The following is a 26,473-nucleotide window of genomic DNA, read 5'->3' as shown; positions in this document are numbered from 1 at the left end:
CGATTCATGCGTTATTGAGAGCAAGTTTTTGACCAGCGTCGAGAAAATTCAATGTTACGAGAATAAATAAACAAACAACTAAGGAAAGTTGAGAAAAAAACGTGATTATCCAATTTCCTCTTCAAAATAACAATTTTAGGGCGAATCCGGATATGACGCATATTGGGTTAGGTCAAGTCGATTATGTAGGTCGGTTATTTATCAATTTCTTCCCCTTGTTTATTTTTATTTTTCTTTTCCATACGCACGTTTTGATATTCCATAGATAAAATAGTCAACGATTGTGTAGTAGTTTATAAAGTTATTAGACAAAAGTTATCGAACCGTACCGTTGCCACCATTTTATTTCTCCATCGAATCGCGATGTTTCCGAACACGAAAACAAAAAAAAGAAACAAAAAGAAACGCGACTCGAGGTCGTCAATTTTCAGTAGTACCACTCAAACGAACCGTAAAAATTAATCAAATTGAATCCATGAGAAATAAATTGTGTAGCGTACGTAAGTACATAATTCCCAGAAACAGGAAATGAAACAGTCGTTGATTCTTTATAAAACGCGACGTTGCCAACTAATTTATTCGAATTAAAAAAAAAAAAAATAAAAAAAAAATCGTCTTATTATTTAAGTCAACAATAGAATCGACAACGTCGCGCACCGTTCAAGGTTAGAAACAATAACAATACCGCAGAGTCGGTTATGGGTCGACGGTACCGGAAATTTGTTTTTCGAAATTATTTGTATATTCTCCGAGAGGAATCAAATATGTTGAAAACGAAATTATAAATATAAAAAATATTAATCGCTAGATGGGAGTAGGATTCGGAATCGGACACGTCCTCGACACAAGCTTCCTGTAAAATACGAATAGCTGCAGCGTCCGGTGTGAGACGTGATTATATTATACGGGGGGAAATCGAAATCTACAAATACCGAACGATGGATTAATAGTAGGGTGGAAATCACACTGTATCGGATCGGGTAAATTGGGTGGACTTTGAAAACACATTATTAGAATCTTTCACGCACTAGACTAGTTCCCCAAGGATCCGATCTAATATCTTCGTTATGTTGTAACAAGATTTATAATTTTGCGATTTTGAGTATATTTTCGTAACGTTGCGAAAACGAATTTGGTTGGGGTAGGGGTTGAGATTGGGATCGATATGTTTTGGTCGAAACATTAGTTTAGAGCAGGGGTCTTCAAACTTTGAAGCCTTCGGGCCAGAATAATTTTTTTCGTTACCTCCCAAGGGCCGAAACAATAGTCGGTGAAAAATCGCAATTCCGTAAATTTAAGTTTAGATATTTCGGTTAAGTTTTCTACGTCGTCAAAGTTTTACCTTGCAACTACGGCTCGCGGGCCGGATCTGGTAGTTTGGAGACCACTGGTTTAGAGGAAACCAGCTACTAAGACACGTGTTGGAAAGATCCAGTAGTCGGACGGTTCTAAAAAGTCGCGTTGCGTTAAATCTGTCGAATAGGATGGATTTGTAGGAAAACGACGCCACGACGAAAAAAAAGTTGATTACTTCTCCAAAGTAAGCGCGTCTATCGTACATTTTGAATAATAATATCAAGGTTTGTATAATACCAGGTGTATCGATATTGAATAAACGTACAAATCGTAAATTTTTCGTCGGTGTAAATTGTTTTCAAAATCGATTTGCTTATACTCTAATAAAACTAATAATAACAATAAAAAAATTATCGATTGGGAATTTTGATTTCGAGTTAATGCCGCCGAGCCCCAGGTGTGAACGTTCTTTTAATATAATTCGAATTCGCGCATTCATAATTGGGCCTCCCGATAATGAAAAGTTGTTTCGTTTCAAGGTCTGTGGAGCATTCATTAACCTTTAGAGGTTACAATATTATTTCTGATTCGAAAACATTCTGCGCGTTTAGTTATTACGTTTTTTTTTTTTTATTTTATTTTAATTTTCGATGATGTATTTGATCTTGAAATGTGTTTATACCGAGTGGAAAACGTTTAATTACCTACCAAAAATACTAATTTGATTATTATTTACGCGGTGACACGAAAAATTTTACGAGGATCGTTCCAAACAAGCTCGAAAAAAAGTTTTGTGTCTAATCTGATCTCTGGAACAGAATTTGTACACGAAAAAATATTTCGACGATCCCTGTATCGGTGGATCCAAATTTCTAGTCCAAAATAAGGAAAAGGTTTCTTTGATATACCGATAGCCTCTAACTCGGTCGTCCAATACCATTTGCTGTACTTTTTTGACGTATACTAGTCGTTAATTAAAGTAATTGAGGGTAAAAACTATTTAAACAAACCTCGTACGTAAATAAAGAATAAATATTTATAGTATAATTATTTTAAAAAGCGTTTTTATACATGATTTCGATTATGTATCGATTTTATTTTGTCGACGTGATGCGGGAAAGTTTTCGTACAACTCTCGTATACAACAGTCTACGTTACGACGACTTTGGTGGTGTACTACTATTTAAATCGCCCTCGTAATCGAATAGCAGCTTCCATTATTATAAAAAAATATTAAAGAGAAACGTTACCGCGTGTAGAGGTGAAGCAATGACAAGTTTTCCTTACAAATCGAAAAATTAAGCTTGAAACCGATATTTCTTTTTTTTTTTTTTTTTTTTTCGAATGAAGCGTTTTTATATCAATCGGAATATTACAGTCTCGGAAAATATAACGATAACCTTCATTTTGTACGGGTAATACGAGATTGTTATCTTGTTACATTCTGTATTGTTATAAATGTTTTGTGCTGATGAGGCACGCACACACTCTATATCGCAGCGTTTCTGAAATAATTGTATAAGAATTTATTGTGACGTAATAACTAATTCGAAACTCGATACCAAGGTATGGTGGTACTTCTTCGGGGTATCTGCGACGTTTCGACTGTTCAGAACTAGCGTCGTCACCGTTCTACGTTCATTTTTTGCTTTTCGCGTTCAATAATCTTCGAACTTCTTTATTTTTTATTCTGATGCGGACTGGGATCGACTAATTCACCAAATGGACCCGGAACCAATTCTCGGTGTGTCCAAAAGCGTCTTTTAACAACCTGCGGGTTCGGCGACCACATTCGTCTTTCACCAAACAACCGCTCCGCGGGTTATGGAGTAGCGTTGGTGCACGGAAGAGGGTGAAACTACAGTCCACGTTATCTGTGGGCAAACACCTGGACAAACCCCTGCCTAATGTCATCAAAAAGTTCAAGCCTGATCGGACTTTGATATTGATAACTTTTGACGTGCTCAATTTCTCATTTTTCGTTTTTGGTTTTATTATTTATCGTTTTCGTTTTGTGTATGTTTCTAATTCAGAATACTGGCGGAATCACTTTCAATTATTTAAATTGTCTTCTGTTAAATTCCTGGATACTTTCTTTTTTTTTTTTTGTTTTTTTAAATAAATTATTTGTTATATAATTGTTTAACCTGGTATCTAATAACGTTGAATAAAGTTGATTTCAAGGTCTGTAGAGCATTCATTAACCTTTAGAGGTTATGTTTCTGATTCCGATCATTCAGATTTATTTCGTCGATAGTTGTGGATTTCGTAATTATTAAATTACAGAAAAAAAATGATGGATTTTCGTCTACTCGCGTATATATTTCGATGAAATTCGTGTTTATTTGAATAAAAAATTTGTTTACCTCAAGTAACGTTGGCATTGTGTGACTTATTTTTATCGGGTCGGGCGAGATAAGTAGATATTTCCGGTTTACAACCTTCGTAGGGTGAGTCAAGGGCACATCTCGAAACTTATCTCTTTACTTATGTCCCAGAAATTTTTTTTTTTATCATTGATGTAAATATAATACGACGAATTTAACAGTTATTTAAATTAAGGATCGAAATTTTGACATATGACAATCTGTCAATGCCTATTGAAGTTTGACGTTTCTAATTGTGAACGTACCCAAAACTTGTCGTCATACGAGGGGTATTTCAATCGTAATACTCGTAATTTTTGAATTTAACAGTTATTTAAATTAATCTAAATTAAGGATCGAAATTTTGACATATGACAATCTGTCAATGCCGATTGAAGTTTGACGTTTCTAATTGTGAACGTACCCAAAACTTGTCGTCATACGAGGGGTATTTCAATCGTAATACTCGTAATTTTTGAATTTAACAGTTATTTAAATTAAGGATCGAAATTTTGACATATGACAATCTGTCAATGCCGATTGAAGTTTGACGTTTCTAATTGTGAACGTACCCAAAACTTGTCGTCATACGAGGGGTATTTCAATCGTAATACTCGTAATTTTTGAATTTAACAGTTATTTTAATTAATCTAAATTAAGGATCGAAATTTTGACATATGACAATCTGTCAATGCCGATTGAAGTTTGACGTTTCTAATTGTGAACGTACCCAAAACTTGTCGTCGTACGAGGGGTATTTCAATCGTAATACTCGTAATTTTTGAATTTAACAGTTATTTAAATTAAGGATCGAAATTTTGACATATGACAATCTGTCAATGCCGATTGAAGTTTGACGTTTCTAATTGTGAACGTACCCAAAACTTGTCGTCATACGAGGGGTATTTGAATTGTAATACTCGTAATTTTTCGAGGTGGATTGAATCAACTCGTTTTAAGCAAAATCCAATGGTTTTTTCGGAATAATTCGACATGTATAGCAACGTAGAATGGTAGACCGACGATTTCTTCTTATTTATTATGAGGAACTCAACATTTTAATCGATATTTTGTGCGCAAATCTGATGTTAGGGCTCCGATATAACAATTTCAAATCGATTTGTATAACGTAGAGTTACAAAATTATCTTGAATTTCTAATTATATGGAAAAAGTATAAAAGAATATCCGAAAGAAAAAAACCGGCATTAAATCCAACGATGTGAAGTAGTAGGTATTCAGAAACAGGTTAAAAATAAAACCATTCTAACAAGTGATAGTCATGATCGTGATCGTCATGAAGAAGTGACTGTATCATAAGCGTCCGTAATTTTTTTTTTTTTCAAAATTAACTAAAGAAACAGTTAAAAATAGCAGATTCGATAAATTAACTCTACGACTAGTAAAAAAAAATTATTAAAAATAGTTTTTAAAATTAGTCAAAACGCCCTCGGGCTTCGGTAATCACAATTGGGATCTATTTGAAGGCCTTGGCCGCCTTCTAGCGAGTTTATAGGCGCGTGCAAGTGAAGCCTGTCGTTTGTAAACTTTTTTAGGTTATTGGAGGTAGAGGTGAAGGTAGAAATTGATGGATATCCATGTCAGACAATCGAGAAACCGTCAAATAATACCACCAACCAAGCTCGGTAATCGGTGAATCAGAAATCAACGAAAAAAGTTTGAAATGATTGTTTCCTGTAAGGAATTCGAAAACCCAAAATAATATCAATACGTTAGTTAGATTTGTGGCATCAACACATCAAAAAATACAGAATGATTTCCAAATGATCTTAATCCGGCCCTGTTCCTGTGGGGCATCTCTTGAATATTCGTACAATTAAATTATCGAATGGAAAGAAGAAAAAAAATTTTTTTATATCGGCCCCGATCGAATGTACGCCATTGTAACGACAACGAAATCAGAGAGCGTAATCGAAAAACGGAGAAAACGCTAAGATGGCCGTGACAGTGGAACAAAACGTCGAGAATCGAGATCTAGCTGACGGCCAGGTATATACGTACACACACATACCTCTCGGTATTCGTGGGGCGGGATGGGGGGGGGGGAGGGTTGTAAAGGAGAGATCGGAACGGCGGGAGGGGAACAAGGTAACAACCTGTTATGACGTCACGGCCAGTGAAGTTTCCCCCCACCACCGTTATTTTCGAACCGATACACCGACATTAGTGCTAGTGTTGTGTATGGAGAGTGAAGTTTGAGACCTAGTTTTATGTGCACGTGGTGGTTCACTTTTTATTTCTTCGCTACGTTACCCTTTTTAACGCGCCGATTAAGAGTCGCGCGTATCGTGCGGTACCCTTAATAATAATTTTTGTAAGGAGATATCGACGATCGGTTCGTATCGAAACCCGGATTTTTTCTGTTTCTATTTATTTATGCGGTTTCGAGGAATTTTTTAGTTATCGGTGAGCCTCGCTACCCGTACAGGGTGATTTTTCTTTATTGATATTACGAGGACCCAATAATAAACGCGTTAACTCGTTGGTTTGTCCTAGTCCTTTAGGGTTAATTTTTCTTATCCACTTTGTTGATATTTCAGTTTGTAACGCGCCGAGTTTAAGCGTTTTGCGAAAATGTTTATTAATATTTAAAACAATTCAAATAAAATCCAGTGTTGAAGGTGTAGTTTTAACGAAAAGTTCGCCTTAACTGGCACCGTGTGACTTTATTTTAATACTAATTACGAAAAGTTTCCGTAATGTTGTATGGGTGTCACAAAAAAAAACGTTTTACGTTTGTTTTTGAAACCTCCCTCGTATCTCAATAAAAAATATTGTATCCTAACGAGTTGGAATGGAAAAATGGGCATTTTTCGTGGTTTTTCTGCGTTTCATTTTTATCATTTGATTTTTTCCTAAAAGATTTTTGTTCATTTTGAAATTAAAAATTCAGTCCTTATCCAATAACGTGGATTTACATAATAATAAAGATAACAATGACCTCTCTAGATAATTTTAGAAATATATTCTAAACAATACCACTACGGAATGTAATTGCGTCAGATACTAAACATTTCTAAAACATCTGATAGTATTTCGAAATAACTTGGAATAGAAAAAAAAAAATATTTTTAGTTCCATAATCATTCTTTTTATTATTGAAATATCGTTTACGAATTTTCCACGCGTTTATTCCTTTTTTTCTATAAATATTATTTTCGTGTCAAGAAAAAATCGATATTTCAAATGACAACCTTTATATTTTTCGCGCTCCCCTCGTTTTTCGCTTCTAGAAAATCGAAAAATCATCCGATTTTGATTATTTTTTTTTAAATCGTTTTTACGGTGGATTTATGAAAAAAAAATATGGGAAATATGTCACCTGGAGATATCAAATAGTTTTTTTTACAAAACGCAGTTCGTTTATTTTTTTTGTTAATCTACACCGAAAACCGAACATTTTGGAACGAAAAAATTTGAAAAAAAAAATATTATAAAAACTTTATTTGATTATTTGGAAAAAAGTTGTCAAGAATTATACGTGATCGAGTGTATTTTCATGAAAATTTAAAGCACTAAAAACAATACATTCATTTTTTTCTTGTTCTCATACTTTTTTTTCATAAATCCGCAAAATTTTTAAAAAAAAATCATCGAAATCGGAGGATTTTTCGATTTTCTAGAGCCGCAAAAACGAGGGAACCGCGAAAGTATAAAATTGGCTTGTAAACTATTACGACTTCACCCTGTATATTTGTCACAAATAAAAAACTGAAATAATCCAATGTGGAAAGTTACTTGGACGCATATTTAATCAATCGATTCGTGTCAAGAAAAAAATCGATATTTTAAATGAGATCCTTGTAAAATTTTAATAACTTTTATATTTTTCGCGCTCCCCTCGTTTTTCGCTTCTAGAAAATCGAAAATTTAAAATCGTCGTTTTTACGGTGGATTTATGAAAAAAAATATGGGAAATATGTCACCTAGAAATATCAAATAGTTTTTTTACAAAACGCAGTTCGTTTATTTTTTTTGTTAATCTACACCGAAAATCGAACATTTTGGAACGAAAAAATTTGAAAAATGTTTGTTTATTCATTTTCTATATCTAACAGTCAACTTTAGTAAGATAAGTGATTTTGTTTGTTTTTTTTGTGTAGATTTTGAAAAAAAAATTCATTTGACTATTTGGAAAAAAGTTGTCAAGAATTATACGTGATCGAGTGTATTTTCATGAAAATTTAAAGCACTAAAAACAATACAATCATTTTTTTCTTGTTCTCATACTTTTTTTTTCATAAATCCGCAAAATTTTTAAAAAAAAATCATCAAAATCGGAGGATTTAACGATTTTCTAGAGCCGCAAAAACGAGGGAACCGCGAAAGTATAAAATTGGCTTGTAAACTATTACGACTTCACCCTGTATATTTGTCACAAATAAGAAACTGAAATAATCCAATGTGGAAAGTTACTTGGACGCATATTTAATCAATCGATTCGTGTCGAAAATAAATCGACAATTTCGAAAATACCAAATTTTTTTTAATGCAAACCCCGTCGTTGTACATAGACCGATAAGTAATGGTTAATATACCTACTTCGCCTAAAAACTATCGCATCACTGATCATTATAAAGATAAATACGTTCACCATTCTGTAAAAATTGTTCCATACTTTTTCAAAAGGGTTCAAATCCGGGCTATGTGCGGGACAGTTTAAAATTACAATCCTCCATCTGTGGAATCTCCTCCAAAATTTGTTATTTCGTATGGAAAATACCCCAAATCTTGATCAGTCAATGACGTTTACTCTAGCTCTAATCTAACATTTTTTGAAACGTTTTTCCCAGCTACTTCTTGTCGAAACGCGATATTCTTTTGGCGAAGCGGTTTATTAACCCCAATATTTTCCTCAGTTTCGAATAATGAATCGTCGCGAACAGACATTCCAATAATACAAATGTCAATAACCGTCTATTCAAATAATTTACCGGCCGCGCCGAAAAACGATTCCGTAGTGGTGTTCGGTATCAAAAAGGAACATCCCTCTATCGTATCGCCATCTATCGTCGACCAATCGAATATGAAAAGGAGATGGTCCGGTTCGCAAACCGTACGAATACCGTCATCGGAAGACAGTAATTCCGAAGTAACATCTTCGACTTTGATTATGTCGCCGGCTAATTCGTTGGCTTCCACCGATATCGGAGATGTTGATTTGGAATTTTTCGATCTCGATTTGAATCATCAAGGACACAGGAATTTGATTTTACCGAACGGATACGGAATCGCCATTGCGGGACATACTTTGATGAAAAGTGATACGAGTTCGATGTCGGGTAAGTGACACACGCACGATTTCTTATCTTTTCACGTCATTGTTTATTTGGGGCGTTGATACCATAGTGGAAAGTTTCCAATTGGTTTCCAATTTATCTGAATGTCTTCAATACCTTTGGTTGTTGAATAACTTTAAGGTATTTGTTCAAAAAGTTGTCTGGTGTCTCCCTCAAGGAATCGTCGTACCTCTGGGGTTTGAGGATAAAGGCCAGTGCACAAGATGGCTCATTTTGATGGGTTTGTATGGGATTTAGCGAAAAAACCTCTATATCCTGATGGTTCTGAACAAATAGAGATCTGGGAAACCGTCCAAGACATCCTAGGATGCTGAGGTTGTATCGACCTCCTCTCCAAGCCATAATCCTTCGTTTTACGCCCGTGGAACAACGAAATGGTTTCAAATTTAACTCTCCAGTAAGCGTCGATGCTCTGAAGCTAGCGGGACTATCCAATGCGGAAAACAGCTGCTGGATTTCGATTTGTTGTACCTCTGGGGCTTGAGGATAAAGGTCAGTTCAGAAGATGGCTCATTTTGATAGGTTTGTGTGGGATTTAGCGGGGAATTCTAGTAAAATTTCAAGAAAATTGCAAACGCAAGTACCATGACGAATCCTCCTCTTTATCCTCATGGTTCTGAACAAATAGAGACCTGGGAAACCGTCCAAGACATCCTAGGATGCTGAGGTTGTATCGACCTCCTCTCCAAGCCAAGAGTTTTAGATTAATCTTTCCAAGAGGTCAATAATCGTTGGTTTTACGTCCATGGAACAACGAAATGGTTTCAAATTTAACTCTCCAGTAAGGCTCGATGCTCTGAAGCTAGCGGGACTGTCCAATGCGGAAAACAGCTGCTGGATTTCGAATTGTTGTACCTCTGGGGTTTGAGGATAAAGGCCAGTGCACAAGATGACTCAATTTGATGGGTTTGTATGGGGTTTAGCGAAAAAACCTCTTTATCCTGATGGTTCTGAACAAATAGGGATCTGGGAAACCGTCCAAGACATCCTAGGATGCTGAGGTTGTATCGACCTCCTCTCCAAGCCAAGAGTTTTAGATTAATCTTTCCAAGAGGTCAATAATCGTTGGTTTTACGTCCATGGAACAACGAAATGGTTTCAAATTTAACTCCCCAGTAAGGCTCGATGCTCTGAAGCTAGCGGGACTGTCCAATGCGGAAAACAGCTGCTGGATTTCGAATTGTTGTACCTCTGGGGTTTGAGGATAAAGGCCAGTGCACAAGATGACTCAATTTGATGGGTTTGTATGGGGTTTAGCGAAAAAACCTCTTTATCCAGATGGTTCTGAACAAATAGGGATCTGGGAAACCGTCCAAGACATCCTAGGATGCTGAGGTTGTATCGACCTCCTCTCCAAGCCAAGAGTTTTAGATTAATCTTTCCAAGAGGTCAATAATCGTTGGTTTTACGTCCATGGAACAACGAAATGGTTTCAAATTTAACTCCCCAGTAAGGCTCGATGCTCTGAAGCTAGCGGGACTGTCCAATGCGGAAAACAGCTGCTGGATTTCGAATTGTTGTACCTCTGGGGTTTGAGGATAAAGGCCAGTGCACAAGATGACTCAATTTGATGGGTTTGTATGGGGTTTAGCGAAAAAACCTCTTTATCCTGATGGTTCTGAACAAATAGGGATCTGGGAAACCGTCCAAGACATCCTAGGATGCTGAGGTTGTATCGACCTCCTTTCCAAGCCATAATCCTTCGTTTTACGCCCGTGAAACAACGAAATGGTTTCAAATTTAACTCCCCAGTAAGGGATTTAATTGATACAGTAACCGGAGTCTTCATCTGTTACAGGAGCCAAACAAATTAACTGATTTTCAATCGGTCTTTGGTAATTGAGAAGAATATCAGTGGATGTGATTTCCTCGTAAAGATTAATTTTTTTAAAAGACAATATTGGCAATTTTTGTATAAATATTGATACCTAAGAATGTCCTTGGCGAAAGGATATTAGTCCACTGTAGTAATTTCGTGTGGTGTGGCAATTATTTCGATTTCGAGAAAGTACTATGGATATTTCTGGTCTCGTAAAAACCAATCGAAAGTTGTGTAACTCTAGAGGTGGTTCCGTTACCAAATACCGATTCGATTTTCATGTAATTATCGCGTTATAACGAATAAATATTTTCGTTAACGTTAAATTTTAGTATAATATCGAAAATTTCCGTCCATAGGAAGTTTCTCTGGTAAAGCGATTTCCAAAAAAAAAAATGCGTAAAACTTATGGAAAGTCGCTACAATTGAAAAATCCGATGTCGAGCTCCAATTCACGTACCATTTTGATACGGGCTTCTTAGTTGTGGGTCATCGTCAGTACTCGATCGTTTCTTTCGATGTATTTGACTGATTTTTCTCTCCCGACTCATGAAAATCGCCGCATTAGTACCGAATACAACATAGATTGACGTATTTTGGGAAAATATTTCGGAATTAATCATTAAAAGCGAGTGTAACATCTCTATTGCAATTTGTAAATCTGGCTGGTGACGATCTTGACTCGAAAGCGACACCGATACGTGCCGGAAACTAGGACATCCTACAGAGTCGGAATTACCATACTTTTCATGCTATCAATTAGATCAAACAAAAAAAAATATGTGTATTATCGAGTCCCATATATGATATCGCCTTTAAAATAAGAGATGTCAAATTTGGGACGCGTTAGGATCTAACTGAATAACACCCCGTCGTGTCCCAATTGACGTTACCGAGACCGATGTCCTTTGTCATTGTTTGAACCGTACTCAAAGATGTAGTTTCATCCTCCCCCATGCCCCGAACCGTCAGTGTGTTTAACTTTACAAGGAAATCCAAATTGAAACGGATAATGAGGAATTAAAAAAACTATTAGTTCGGCGTTAATTTAATGTACGAGGTCTGGCTATTAAATAACGAAACCGGTTACGGAAAAAAGGTTTTAATATAAAAATTATTCCAAATTCGTACACAGAATTAGGTCGGGTCGGTTTGGAATCAGATCTGTTGGTCTCGAATCAGATTTTTTGGCACCAACTTCGCACAAAATCAATTTGGTTGATTTTGGTCACTGTTTCCGGACGATCCGGCCGCTGGTCATCTTCAGGGCCTCACTAAAGCGTTTAAACCACAAAAAAACACGCTCACGACACAGAGAATTATCCCCGTAGGACTTTTGCTACAATTTATATCATTTAGTTGGAATTTTTTTCAATTCAACGAGAAATTACGTGTTTCGGGACGTGCATAGACAAGATAATTTAGATACCGCGCCCGTGTAGGGCGCCCTCTAGGCGCGCGGTCTCGTTATTCAATAGCCAGACCTCGTATATAATTCAACAATCTAATAATAATTATAGAAGTGTTAATAAGAAAGTATAATTCTGAGTTCTTTGTTCCCTACTGTAAACATAAACAATTATTGAATTTTTAATGGGTAATTTATGTAAATATTAGCGATAATTATAATTTTGATATTAAAATGTAAATGCGTCCGTAGTTTGATATCTACCTCGTACATTTTACATCTTTTATTATAATAGTCGAATGCTTTTGTTTTCCGTGTATCCCACTATCAACATAACCTAATTTTCAATCCTTTTTTTTTTTTTATAAAATCAAGGCCGCAAGTTCCGAGGGAATGTTTCGGATATAACCGTCTTTTATTTTTTTCGCTTCAATCGACTCCGAATCGAATCCAAACGCGTAAAAACTATTTTTCACGATAACAATTTTTATAAGACATAACAAACAACAACGCAAATTAGAAGTCGCCGAATATGGCAACAAAATATTTGAGAGTCTGTTTTGATCAGGTTGGATACGATGGGGTTAGTTTCCAGATCGAGACTTCCTCTTGTAAAATTTTTTTAATCCTAATCCACCACCAGATTTCTTTTAGTTTTTTGGGTTTTCCAATAAGGGGTGTGATTTTGAACGGCCCGCCATTTCGGTAAATGTCACTTTTTTTTTTTTTTTGACATTTGACAAGTAGAAACTACGCCATTAATGAAACGACGCATCGAAAGAGACGGTTCGTAAAACTAAAACATTTTTGGATCGACGTGAAGTACTTTGTCGGACCGCAATACAGAAATTTGTGGAAAATTCATCAAAAAAACGATTTTTATACAGTTTACCATAACTTATTGTATGACAGCTGTCGAATTAATACTAGTACCGTCATCTATGTGTGAGACTGCGAAGTTTTCAGCACGGTGATAAATCTGTGAGGGATTGTCGGTTTTTTTTTTTATAAAAAAAATTTGTTTTTATGTCGAAAATAATATTTCGTAGTTAATTTTCAATCGATATACGTAAAAAGGAATATTTTCTGTGTGTGTTAATGTGATAGAAAGAGCAAGAGAGGAATCGTGGCAGGCGGTGCAGTTGCATTTTGCAAATGCCGATCTGGTTGGCCGTGACCATGACATTGTGCGACCTCTGCTACATTGCATGATGAGAAAGAGAGAGAGAGAGAGAGAGAGAGAGAGAGAGAGAGAGAGAGAGAGAGAGAGAGAGCAGGTGTATTATAGTGTTTATTTAATTTTGTTAGAAAATTGCGGCGAATGGAAAAAAATTGTACACAAATACACTCGTTATACGAATCGGATTAGACTCGATACAATTTTTCCACTAGATTCAATCAAAAAAAAAAAAAAAAAGGTAATAATCACCTGGTTTTTTGGCTCTATTTATAAAAAATAAATACGAAAATTAAAAAAAAAAATAAATATTTTTTACAGTTTCATGACTATCTACATATAATCCTTCGTAACTGTTTCTGACGTCGTGGAATCGAGTTTTTTCGCAATTTACATAAAAAAATGAATATTTTGAAAAAAAAGTTTTTCTACTATTTGAGGTTTGAAACTATTAAAAACCGCAAATTCAGCCGCTATACCCCCGTGTTTTTCATAAATTCGTCGTAAAATGGAACATTTTGAGACCAAAATTATAAAATTTATCTATTTTTCGATTTTTAATGGTCCAAAAACTATTAACATCGAAGAATATAGTACGAAACAATTCACGAAAATTGATTGTTTTCCATCGATTTCATTTTAAGCTATAAAAACCGAAAAAATCATTCTTTTTGGATTTTTTTATTTTTAAATTGTTTATTAATTTACGTAGAATACAAAAAAAAAATATAAGAACTTTATCTGATAATGAGATAATTTTTTGTAAATGATTATTTTACAAAACCGTTTTTTTTACGATTTAAAACAGTAAAACTATGAGAAATTTTCATTCCGGCTATTTCTACTAATTTTTTTTATAAATCCGCCGTAAAATGGAACATTTTGAGATCAAGATCATCAAAATCCATCCATTTTTCGATTTTCTAGGGCAAAAAAAAAAAATATGAACTAGAAAATGAAGTAAAATTTGTTTTATTTATTATTTCTGTCGATATTTATTACAAAATAATATTCGTACGTGATATATATTAGTCAGTTTTGTTTATAAAACATAAATTATATAAATAAAATTATGGATCGGTAAGCGATAATCGAATGTAATTAATATTTCGCAATATATAAAAATAATTACCTACCTCACTACACGTAATTAAATAATAACTAATTAAGTGATATATCGAAAGTTTTTGTCGCTGTATCATGATAAATACAATATAGTTGTGGTACACGTTTTAGGTAAAACCAATATATCAAATCCTACTATTTTCTCATCGTTACATACTTACACGAACCAGAGACGTTTTGATTCGGAAGAAGTTTTTGAAATTTTGGCTTTGGCGCGAATTTTTCCGATTTGTTCGGTATTGTTTGTGCTACCGATTCGAAACAATCCAAAAAATCCGATAATTTACCGATTTTCCTCGTATTATATTAGACAACGTCTAATTTGATTTCGAATTGAACATACAGGTGATTTGGCAACGTTGAAAGTAAACAAAATAAAAAAAAAAAAAGAGTTTTGCCATAATAATTGTAGTCAGTTTATGCAAATTCGGTAATCTTTTCTTTGTGCAGTTATGCCAACCATCTGTCGTAAATATGTCAGTTAATACACGTATAGACGTTCAAGGTTACGAAATTACGTCGAAAATCCGATGGCATTTTAGACATTTTAAACATCTGGACACTTTCCGGAAATCTGACTTTTCTATTGTGATTAATTTCTAACAACGAATTATTTCGAGTTTCTCGTATAATACATTGTAGAATTATTATTTTTTTCGATGTTAAATCCAACGAAATCCTGATTAAATGTCTAACCTTTAGCTTAATTAAACGTATTAATATCTTAAGACCCCGTATATCAAATAGTATAATCCGTCATTTATTCTAATTAGTCACACCTTCGGAATGTCTCTTAATATTTATAATCTCGCACGAGAGGGGATTTAATAAGATCGAATTGATTTAAAAATTATGAAAAAAAAGCGATTAAACACCTTGAAGAATATATTTTTTCGTATAAAATCCGATTAATAAGCCTCTCAAACCGTTAAATGAGTTGTTTTCGTGCCAACCTTGTATAAAAATTAAGTTTCGAGTATCGATTAACTAAATCCTAAATTTTCAGAAAAATAAAACATCTGACAACAACCTTGAACCATCGTTATTTATCTCTACCGACGTTAAAACTTTTCCTGTCTATTTTGAAATTACTTTAAAGTCTCTATTTTTTTTTTAAACCATCTCTGGACGTTACTATTTGTCTTGAATTATCTCTGGACGTTTCTAATATTACCTTAAACCATCTCTGAACCCAATTATTAACCTCAAACCATCTGTGAACATTATTATCAACCTTAAACCCTCCCTGGAAGTATTATTCTTACTAAATATCTCAAGACCCCGTATATTAAATAGTATAATCCGTCATTTATTCTAATTATTAACCTTAAACCATCTCTGGATGTTACTATTAACCTTAAACCATCCCTGGACGTTACTATTAACCTTAAATCCTCCCTGGAAGTATTATTCTTACTAAATATCTCAAGACCCCGTATATTAAATAGTATAATCCGTCATTTATTTTAATTATTAACCTTAAACCATCTCTGGACGTTACTATTAACCTTAAACCCTCCCTGGAAGTATTATTCTTACTAAATATCTCAAGACCCCGTATATTAAATAGTATAATCCGTCATTTATTTTAATTATTAACCTTAAACCATCTCTGGATGTTACTATTAACCTTAAACCATCCCTGGACGTTACTATTAACCTTAAATCCTCCCTGGAAGTATTATTCTTACTAAATATCTCAAGACCCCGTATATTAAATAGTATAATCCGTCATTTATTTTAATTATTAACCTTAAACCATCCCTGGACGTTACTATTAACCTTAAACCCTCCCTGGAAGTATTATTCTTACTAAATATCTCAAGACCCCGTATATTAAATAGTATAATCCGTCATTTATTTTAATTATTAACCTTAAACCATCTCTGGATGTTACTATTAACCTTAAACCATCCCTGGACGTTATTATTAACCTTAAACCATCCATGGACGTTACTATTAACCTTAAACCATCCCTGGACGTTATTATTAACCTTAAATCCTCCCTGGGAATATTATTCTTACGAAATATCTCAAGACCCTGTATATTAAATAGTATAATCTGTCATTTATTCTAATTATTAACCTTAAACCCTCCCTGGAAGTATTTAATATGACTTACTTTATATCAAGTATCAATTACATAAATTTTCATAAAAATAAAAAATCTGACAGCAATGTAACTATAATATCGACCTTGTTCCTTAAATCTGTTTCGATAATTTAAATATTCTATGTTTATAATTCACTCTGTATATATATATAATTCTCTCACCTTAAATAGAGTAGAATACTAAAAAAAATTCATCCGACTTGATTGTTAAGGAAAACAATGCAGGCATTTACATTATGCATACCCCCTGTAGTATTTATAAGTGAAAAAAAAACTGAACGATCCATCTTGATTTTGTAGTTTATAATTGCGGATATTATGAACAATGACTCGTGTGTAAAGTTCAGGTTGAAGGCCGTTATTGTAATTAAATAAAAACATTGGCGTATAACTAAAAAAAAAAATCGGGAGAGGAAAGAATTTTTTCTCATCGCCGGCAACACCGCAACGTATTTCAAAAAGAAATTACCGTTATTGCCAATTATTATTATCATTCGTTTTCGTAATATAATAATCGATATCACTAGCCAGATCTTTGACAATTAAAATTCGTTATTCAACGAGAGGAAAAGAATCGTAATTAGTACAATAGCGACATTGCCATGAAACGGGTTTTGTCCTCACGGTCCACTGAACAATCGTGAGAAAAGTAAAATGCTAATACTTTGTTCGATAATACCGATAATAATAACATAACCTTACTTTTGCGAATTTGTTATTTTGTAACGTGATTGTAGGCAACCAATGTTACGTTGAAGTTTGATATTGTTAAAAAACAGATGACGCCACGTTCGAATATTTCATTTTGTAATACTGGTTGCATAAATTTCTCGAAAAATGTAATTCTTCGTTTAATTATACAATTTACTATTCATTTCCGGTTTCCGCATACGTCAGTGATATTCAACAAAGGCTCGATTCGCATGACGTACGTAATACGAAGGAATAAAATAAATTTATTTTTAATTAGCGACCTTGACAAAACAGCTGTTTGACGGTGTATAAATCACATGTAACTATTACAAAATAGTTAATTATTATCGTATGGAATTATGTACTTTTTTTTTTATTAACAAAAAAGTGTGAAAGTAGAATATTTTCGTATTGTATTTCTTATTTGTGGCATGTACAGTCCGAATATAAAAATGTAATATAACGTTTTTTTTTAACTGGTTTACGTGTAAACCGGTCTAACTCCATCTTCTCACAAAAACCCCCATTACGTTCGCCACAGTAGAAAGAAAACAAAACCAACTAGAAAAATGCGCTTAGACACGACGATGGCGAAGTCAAGGACGATCCATACATAGATTTCAGTCACTCAGATGAATAGTTTTCAGCGCGTTGATCTCCATGGAAATTGTAAATAGACAGTAGGTGATTGCGGATTTGTTTTCGTAGGAGGAAAATTTAAAATTGTTTCGAATTTACATTTCAAACAAAATAAAAAAAAAAAAAAAGAAATACGAAACGTAGAATAATGTTGGTAATAACAGTTTTTACGGCGTTGCCAAATTTATAATACATCATTTCGTCGAAAAGAAAGTTGATTTATATTAATGGTAATCGGAGAAAGCAAATTTTTTTTTTTTTTTTTTTTTTTCAAGAAAGGGGATTTTAGGTCAACATATTCGTGTCGTAAAAATTAATTTTTTAAACGCGTTTATCATTAGTTTCGAGATTTCGAATAAGACGTTCTATAATAACTTTTAGATATATACAAGGTTGTCGTAGTTCGAAATTAAGCACGTGCAAAAAATGTAGGTAGATTGTACAATGTCATAATATTGTACAAACAATTTTGCAATGACAGTTAATAAGTCTAGTCAAGGCTGAAGCGCGACAAAAAATAATTTCAAGTTACATTATGTTAGATAATAAATAAAAATCATTCATTGAAACAGAAAAAATAATTATGAAAAAAAAAAAAACAACAGGCCTAGTCAAATAGAAACACGGGGAAATGGAAATAAACTAGAAATATGAGAAATAAAAGAAATGGGAGAACAGATAATATACAGAAAATAAAAAAAAAAACGGAAAGAAATGGAGAAAGAAGAAAAAGATGACGCCCAAAGAAAGAAAAAACGGGATAGAAAAGATTAAATGAAGTATACGAAATTCCACAAATTCAATTTTTTGATGATGGGTATTTAATTGCCACAATCCCACAACATTATACTTCGTGGACAAGAACCGTGTTTATTTTTCAAATTTTACAATTAATCGAAAAAGAAATAATCATATGACTCAAAATTTTCGATATTTATTAAAAAAAAAAACAACAGGGATAGTCAAAATTAGTGCCTTTGAAACAATTGTAAGAAATAGAAACATGATGAGATGGAAATAAACTAGAAATATGAGAAATAAAAGAAATGGGAGAACAGATAATATACAGAAAATAAAAAAAAAACGGAAAGAAATGGAGAAAGAAGAAAAAGATGACGCCCAAAGAAAAAAAAACGGGATAGAAAAGATTAAATGAAGTATACGAAATTCCACAAATTCAATTTTTTGATGATGGGTATTTAATTGCCACATTCCCACAACATTATACTTTTTTCGTGTTTATTTTTCAAATTTTACAATATATTATGTTTTTTTTTTCAAATCTAGTAAATGTATTATAATTGGCTTTCAGGTCGAGAAGATTTATCCCCACCGAGTAGTTTAAACGGATACAGCGCTGACAGTTGCGATTCCAAAAAGAAGAAAGGGCCTACGCCACGGCAACAAGAAGAATTGTGTCTCGTTTGCGGAGATCGAGCTTCCGGGTACCACTATAACGCGCTCACGTGTGAAGGTTGTAAAGGTAAACGAAATCAGATCGGAAATTTTGGTTTTTTTTTTTTTTTTGTTTTCAACTCTATTTTTCTTTGTTACCGACAGGTTTCTTTAGGAGAAGTATAACGAAAAACGCGGTATATCAGTGTAAATATGGAAACCATTGTGAAATTGATATGTACATGAGGCGAAAATGTCAGGAATGTCGATTGAAGAAATGTCTGAGCGTCGGAATGAGGCCGGAATGTGTGGTGCCGGAAGTGCAATGTGCCGTAAAACGAAAAGAAAAGAAAGCCCAAAAGGAAAAGGATAAACCGAACAGCACGACGAACGGATCGCCGGATCTTATCAAAATGGAACCGGAAGTAAATATTTTTTCTTTTATTTTATCGTATCGTTTAAAGTCGTAGATTAAATATAAATACGAACTTTAAATTTTCGAAAAAATAATAAAAAAAAAAAAACAAAAATGTATATATTCGTAAAAATCGAATTGATGTGAGAGATTTATTTATTTTCAGCAGTCGTATCTGGGTTTGTTTCAGCTTTCGGATACTGAAAAGGGCACGACAAACGGACTCGTCAAAGCTATATCGCCCGAACAAGAAGAACTCATACATCGACTCGTCTATTTCCAAAACGAATACGAACATCCTTCGGAAGAAGATGTTAAACGAATTGTGGTAAGTCGAACGTCAACTTTTCTCCATTTTTACAGCCGGATAAGAAATTTGGCAACGCCGCCATCGATTCCTACGTACTATTAACTATTAGTCCGGTCATTTTAGGGTTTCATCTCGGAATAAATTTAATACGAAAATGAATTTTTTTTGTTTTTGCGGTCCCTTCAAATAGTACAAAATTAGTATCTGAACCAAGTGATTGAAATTATTTTTTTTTTAATTTTGATGATTAGAACGCTCCAATGGAAGGGGAGGACCAGTGTGACGTTCGATTTAGACATATAACCGAAATAACGATATTAACTGTACAGCTGATCGTGGAATTCGCAAAACGGTTACCAGGGTTCGACAAACTTTTAAGAGAAGATCAAATATCGCTTTTAAAGGTAAGTTACAATCGGATTTAGAAGTGAGAAAATTTTCAATTTCATTTGGAGGTTAGAAAATAATTTTTTCAAAATATCTCAAAAACGAAAAATCGTTTTTGTCGTATTTGCAACGGACAATTTAAATTTTCAAAGATCAAATAATCTTTTAACGTTTTTATTAACCTTTAGCCATCCCTAGACTTCTCCAGTAACCTTGAACCATTCCTGAATGTCTCTACTAACATAAGACTATTTGGCAACGTCTCTGCTAACCTTGAAACATCTCTAAACGTTTCTATCAACCAAGAACCATCCTCGGACATCTCTGTTAATCTTAAACCATCTCCGGGCGTTAGTATTAAACTTATACCATCTCCAGAAATTATTATTAATAATAAATCTTCTCTGGACGTTACTATTCGTCTTAAACCATCTCTGAACGTTACTATTTGTCTTAAACTATCTCTGGACGTTACTATTTGTCTTAAACTGTCTCTGGACGTTACTATTTGTCTTAAACTATCTCTGGACGTTCCTATTTGTCTTAAACTAACTCTGGAAGTTACTATTTGTCTTAAACTGTCTCTGGACGTTACTATTTGTCTTAAACTATCACTGGACGTTACTATTTGTCTTAAACTGTCTCTGGACGTTACTATTTGTCTTAAACTATCACTGGACGTTTCTATTAGTCTTAAACTAACTCTGGACGTTCCTATTTGTCTTAAACTATCTCTGGACGTTTCTATTAGTCTTAAACTAACTCTGGACGTTCCTATTTGTCTTAAACTATCTCTGGACGTTTCTATTAGTCTTAAACTAACTCTGGACGTTCCTATTTGTCTTAAACTATCTCTGGACGTTTCTATTAGTCTTAAACTAACTCTGGACGTTCCTATTTGTCTTAAACTAACTCTGGACGTTACTATTTGTCTTAAACTGTCTCTGGACGTTACTATTTGTCTTAAACTATCTCTGGACGTTCCTATTTGTCTTAAACTAACTCTGGACGTTACTATTTGTCTTAAACTGTCTCTGGACGTTACTATTTGTCTTAAACTATCACTGGACGTTACTATTTGTCTTAAACTGTCTCTGGACGTTACTATTTGTCTTAAACTATCACTGGACGTTTCTATTAGTCTTAAACTAACTCTGGACGTTCCTATTTGTCTTAAACTATCTCTGGACGTTTCTATTAGTCTTAAACTAACTCTGGACGTTCCTATTTGTCTTAAACTATCTCTGGACGTTTCTATTAGTCTTAAACTAACTCTGAACGTTACTATTTGTCTTAAACTATCTCTGGACGTTACTATTTGTCTTAAACTATCTCTGGACGTTTCTATTAGTCTTAAACTAACTCTGGACGTTCCTATTTGTCTTAAACTAACTCTGGACGTTCCTATTTGTCTTAAACTATCACTGGACGTTACTATTTGTCTTAAACTGTCTCTGGACGTTACTATTTGTCTTAAACTATCACTGGACGTTACTATTTGTCTTAAACTGTCTCTGGACGTTACTATTTGTCTTAAACTATCTCTGGACGTTTCTATTAGTCTTAAACTAACTCTGGACGTTCCTATTTGTCTTAAACTATCTCTGGACGTTTCTATTAGTCTTAAACTAACTCTGAACGTTACTATTTGTCTTAAACTAACTCTGGACGTTCCTATTTGTCTTAAACTAACTCTGGACGTTACTATTTGTCTTAAACTGTCTCTGGACGTTACTATTTGTCTTAAACTATCTCTGGACGTTCCTATTTGTCTTAAACTAACTCTGGACGTTACTATTTGTCTTAAACTGTCTCTGGACGTTACTATTTGTCTTAAACTATCACTGGACGTTACTATTTGTCTTAAACTGTCTCTGGACGTTACTATTTGTCTTAAACTATCACTGGACGTTTCTATTAGTCTTAAACTAACTCTGGACGTTCCTATTTGTCTTAAACTATCTCTGGACGTTTCTATTAGTCTTAAACTAACTCTGGACGTTCCTATTTGTCTTAAACTAACTCTGGACGTTACTATTTGTCTTAAACTGTCTCTGGACGTTACTATTTGTCTTAAACTATCTCTGGACGTTCCTATTTGTCTTAAACTAACTCTGGACGTTACTATTTGTCTTAAACTAACTCTGGACGTTACTATTTGTCTTAAACTGTCTCTGGACGTTACTATTTGTCTTAAACTATCTCTGGACGTTCCTATTTGTCTTAAACTAACTCTGGACGTTACTATTTGTCTTAAACTGTCTCTGGACGTTACTATTTGTCTTAAACTATCACTGGACGTTACTATTTGTCTTAAACTGTCTCTGGACGTTACTATTTGTCTTAAACTATCACTGGACGTTTCTATTAGTCTTAAACTAACTCTGGACGTTCCTATTTGTCTTAAACTATCTCTGGACGTTTCTATTAGTCTTAAACTAACTCTGGACGTTCCTATTTGTCTTAAACTATCTCTGGACGTTTCTATTAGTCTTAAACTAACTCTGAACGTTACTATTTGTCTTAAACTATCTCTGGACGTTACTATTTGTCTTAAACTATCTCTGGACGTTTCTATTAGTCTTAAACTAACTCTGGACGTTCCTATTTGTCTTAAACTAACTCTGGACGTTCCTATTTGTCTTAAACTATCACTGGACGTTACTATTTGTCTTAAACTGTCTCTGGACGTTACTATTTGTCTTAAACTATCACTGGACGTTACTATTTGTCTTAAACTGTCTCTGGACGTTACTATTTGTCTTAAACTATCTCTGGACGTTTCTATTAGTCTTAAACTAACTCTGGACGTTCCTATTTGTCTTAAACTATCTCTGGACGTTTCTATTAGTCTTAAACTAACTCTGAACGTTACTATTTGTCTTAAACTAACTCTGGACGTTCCTATTTGTCTTAAACTAACTCTGGACGTTACTATTTGTCTTAAACTGTCTCTGGACGTTACTATTTGTCTTAAACTATCTCTGGACGTTCCTATTTGTCTTAAACTAACTCTGGACGTTACTATTTGTCTTAAACTGTCTCTGGACGTTACTATTTGTCTTAAACTATCACTGGACGTTACTATTTGTCTTAAACTGTCTCTGGACGTTACTATTTGTCTTAAACTATCACTGGACGTTTCTATTAGTCTTAAACTAACTCTGGACGTTCCTATTTGTCTTAAACTATCTCTGGACGTTTCTATTAGTCTTAAACTAACTCTGGACGTTCCTATTTGTCTTAAACTATCTCTGGACGTTTCTATTAGTCTTAAACTAACTCTGAACGTTACTATTTGTCTTAAACTATCTCTGGACGTTACTATTTGTCTTAAACTATCTCTGGACGTTTCTATTAGTCTTAAACTAACTCTGGACGTTCCTATTTGTCTTAAACTAACTCTGGACGTTCCTATTTGTCTTAAACTATCACTGGACGTTACTATTTGTCTTAAACTGTCTCTGGACGTTACTATTTGTCTTAAACTATCACTGGACGTTACTATTTGTCTTAAACTGTCTCTGGACGTTACTATTTGTCTTAAACTATCTCTGGACGTTTCTATTAGTCTTAAACTAACTCTGGACGTTCCTATTTGTCTTAAACTATCTCTGGACGTTTCTATTAGTCTTAAACTAACTCTGAACGTTACTATTTGTCTTAAACTATCTCTGGACGTTACTATTTGTCTTAAACTATCTCTGGACGTTTCTATTAGTCTTAAACTAACTCTGGACGTTCCTATTTGTCTTAAACTATCACTGGACGTTACTATTTGTCTTAAACTGTCTCTGGACGTTACTATTTGTCTTAAACTATCACTGGACGTTACTATTTGTCTTAAACTGTCTCTGGACGTTACTATTTGTCTTAAACTATCTCTGGACGTTTCTATTAGTCTTAAACTAACTCTGGACGTTCCTATTTGTCTTAAACTATCTCTGGACGTTTCTATTAGTCTTAAACTAACTCTGGACGTTCCTATTTGTCTTAAACTATCTCTGGACGTTTCTATTAGTCTTAAACTAACTCTGGACGTTCCTATTTGTCTTAAACTATCTCTGGACGTTTCTATTAGTCTTAAACTAACTCTGGACGTTCCTATTTGTCTTAAACTATCTCTGGACGTTTCTATTAGTCTTAAACTAACTCTGAACGTTACTATTTGTCTTAAACTGTCTCTGGACGTTACTATTTGTCTTAAACTGTCTCTGGACGTTTCTATTAGTCTTAAACTAACTCTGAACGTTACTATTTGTCTTAAACTATCTCTGGACGTTACTATTTGTCTTAAACTATCACTGGACGTTACTATTTGTCTTAAACTGTCTCTGGACGTTACTATTTGTCTTAAACTATCTCTGGACGTTTCTATTAGTCTTAAACTAACTCTGGACGTTCCTATTTGTCTTAAACTATCTCTGGACGTTTCTATTAGTCTTAAACTAACTCTGGACGTTCCTATTTGTCTTAAACTATCTCTGGACGTTTCTATTAGTCTTAAACTAACTCTGGACGTTCCTATTTGTCTTAAACTATCTCTGGACGTTTCTATTAGTCTTAAACTAACTCTGGACGTTCCTATTTGTCTTAAACTATCTCTGGACGTTTCTATTAGTCTTAAACTAACTCTGAACGTTACTATTTGTCTTAAACTGTCTCTGGACGTTACTATTTGTCTTAAACTGTCTCTGGACGTTTCTATTAGTCTTAAACTAACTCTGAACGTTACTATTTGTCTTAAACTATCTCTGGACGTTACTATTTGTCTTAAACTATCTCTGGACGTTTCTATTTGTCTTAAACTATCTCTGGACGTTTCTATTAGTCTTAAACTAACTCTGGACGTTCCTATTTGTCTTAAACTATCTCTGGACGTTTCTATTAGTCTTAAACTAACTCTGAACGTTACTATTTGTCTTAAACTGTCTCTGGACGTTACTATTTGTCTTAAACTGTCTCTGGACGTTTCTATTAGTCTTAAACTAACTCTGAACGTTACTATTTGTCTTAAACTATCTCTGGACGTTACTATTTGTCTTAAACTATCTCTGGACGTTTCTATTTGTCTTAAACTATCTCTGGACGTTCCTATTTGTCTTAAACTATCTCTGGACGTTTCTATTAGTCTTAAACTAACTCTGGACGTTCCTATTTGTCTTAAACTATCTCTGGACGTTTCTATTAGTCTTAAACTAACTCTGGACGTTCCTATTTGTCTTAAACTATCTCTGGACGTTTCTATTAGTCTTAAACTAACTCTGAACGTTACTATTTGTCTTAAACTATCTCTGGACGTTACTATTTGTCTTAAACTATCTCTGGACGTTTCTATTAGTCTTAAACTAACTCTGGACGTTCCTATTTGTCTTAAACTAACTCTGGACGTTCCTATTTGTCTTAAACTATCACTGGACGTTACTATTTGTCTTAAACTGTCTCTGGACGTTACTATTTGTCTTAAACTATCACTGGACGTTACTATTTGTCTTAAACTGTCTCTGGACGTTACTATTTGTCTTAAACTATCTCTGGACGTTACTATTTGTCTTAAACTATCACTGGACGTTACTATTTGTCTTAAACTGTCTCTGGACGTTACTATTTGTCTTAAACTGTCTCTGGACGTTACTATTTGTCTTAAACTGTCTCTGGACGTTACTATTTGTCTTAAACTAACTCTGGACGTTATTATTATTAACATGAATCATCTCTGGACGTTTCTATTAGTCTTAAACTAACTCTGGACGTTAGTATTTTTCTTAAACTAACTCTGGACGTTATTATTATTAACATAAATCATCTCTGGACGTTTCTATTAGTCTTAAATTAACTCTGGACCTTACTATTTGTCTTAAACTGTCTCTGGACGTTACTATTTGTCTTAAACTATCACTGGACGTTACTATTTGTCTTAAACTGTCTCTGGACGTTACTATTTGTCTTAAACTGTCTCTGGACGTTACTATTTGTCTTAAACTAACTCTGGACGTTATTATTATTAACA

The 26,473-nt window shown here is 34.0% G+C and overlaps 2 protein-coding genes across 2 annotated transcripts in view; one reads left to right on the top strand and one right to left on the bottom strand.

The window, feature by feature from the left end:
- LOC130445575 (short coiled-coil protein A) overlaps positions 1 to 26,473 on the bottom strand; it is a 50,619-nt gene that overhangs the window by 9,451 nt on the left and 14,695 nt on the right. The gene's annotated exons all lie outside the window — the stretch shown is intronic.
- Positions 1 to 26,473, top strand: part of LOC130445574 (ecdysone receptor) — a 99,071-nt gene that overhangs the window by 58,006 nt on the left and 14,592 nt on the right. Inside the window, exons 4-7 of the mRNA XM_056781281.1 lie at positions 19,269 to 19,439; positions 19,517 to 19,776; positions 19,957 to 20,094; positions 20,328 to 20,480. Of these exons, the coding sequence (XP_056637259.1) occupies positions 19,269 to 19,439; positions 19,517 to 19,776; positions 19,957 to 20,094; positions 20,328 to 20,480 (722 nt within the window). The remainder of the gene's footprint in view (positions 1 to 19,268; positions 19,440 to 19,516; positions 19,777 to 19,956; positions 20,095 to 20,327; positions 20,481 to 26,473) is intronic.

Source organism: Diorhabda sublineata, chromosome 6 (assembly GCF_026230105.1).
Source record: "Diorhabda sublineata isolate icDioSubl1.1 chromosome 6, icDioSubl1.1, whole genome shotgun sequence".
NCBI classification, from domain to species: domain Eukaryota; kingdom Metazoa; phylum Arthropoda; class Insecta; order Coleoptera; family Chrysomelidae; genus Diorhabda; species Diorhabda sublineata.
This window is presented reverse-complemented; position numbering and strand designations above follow the sequence as displayed.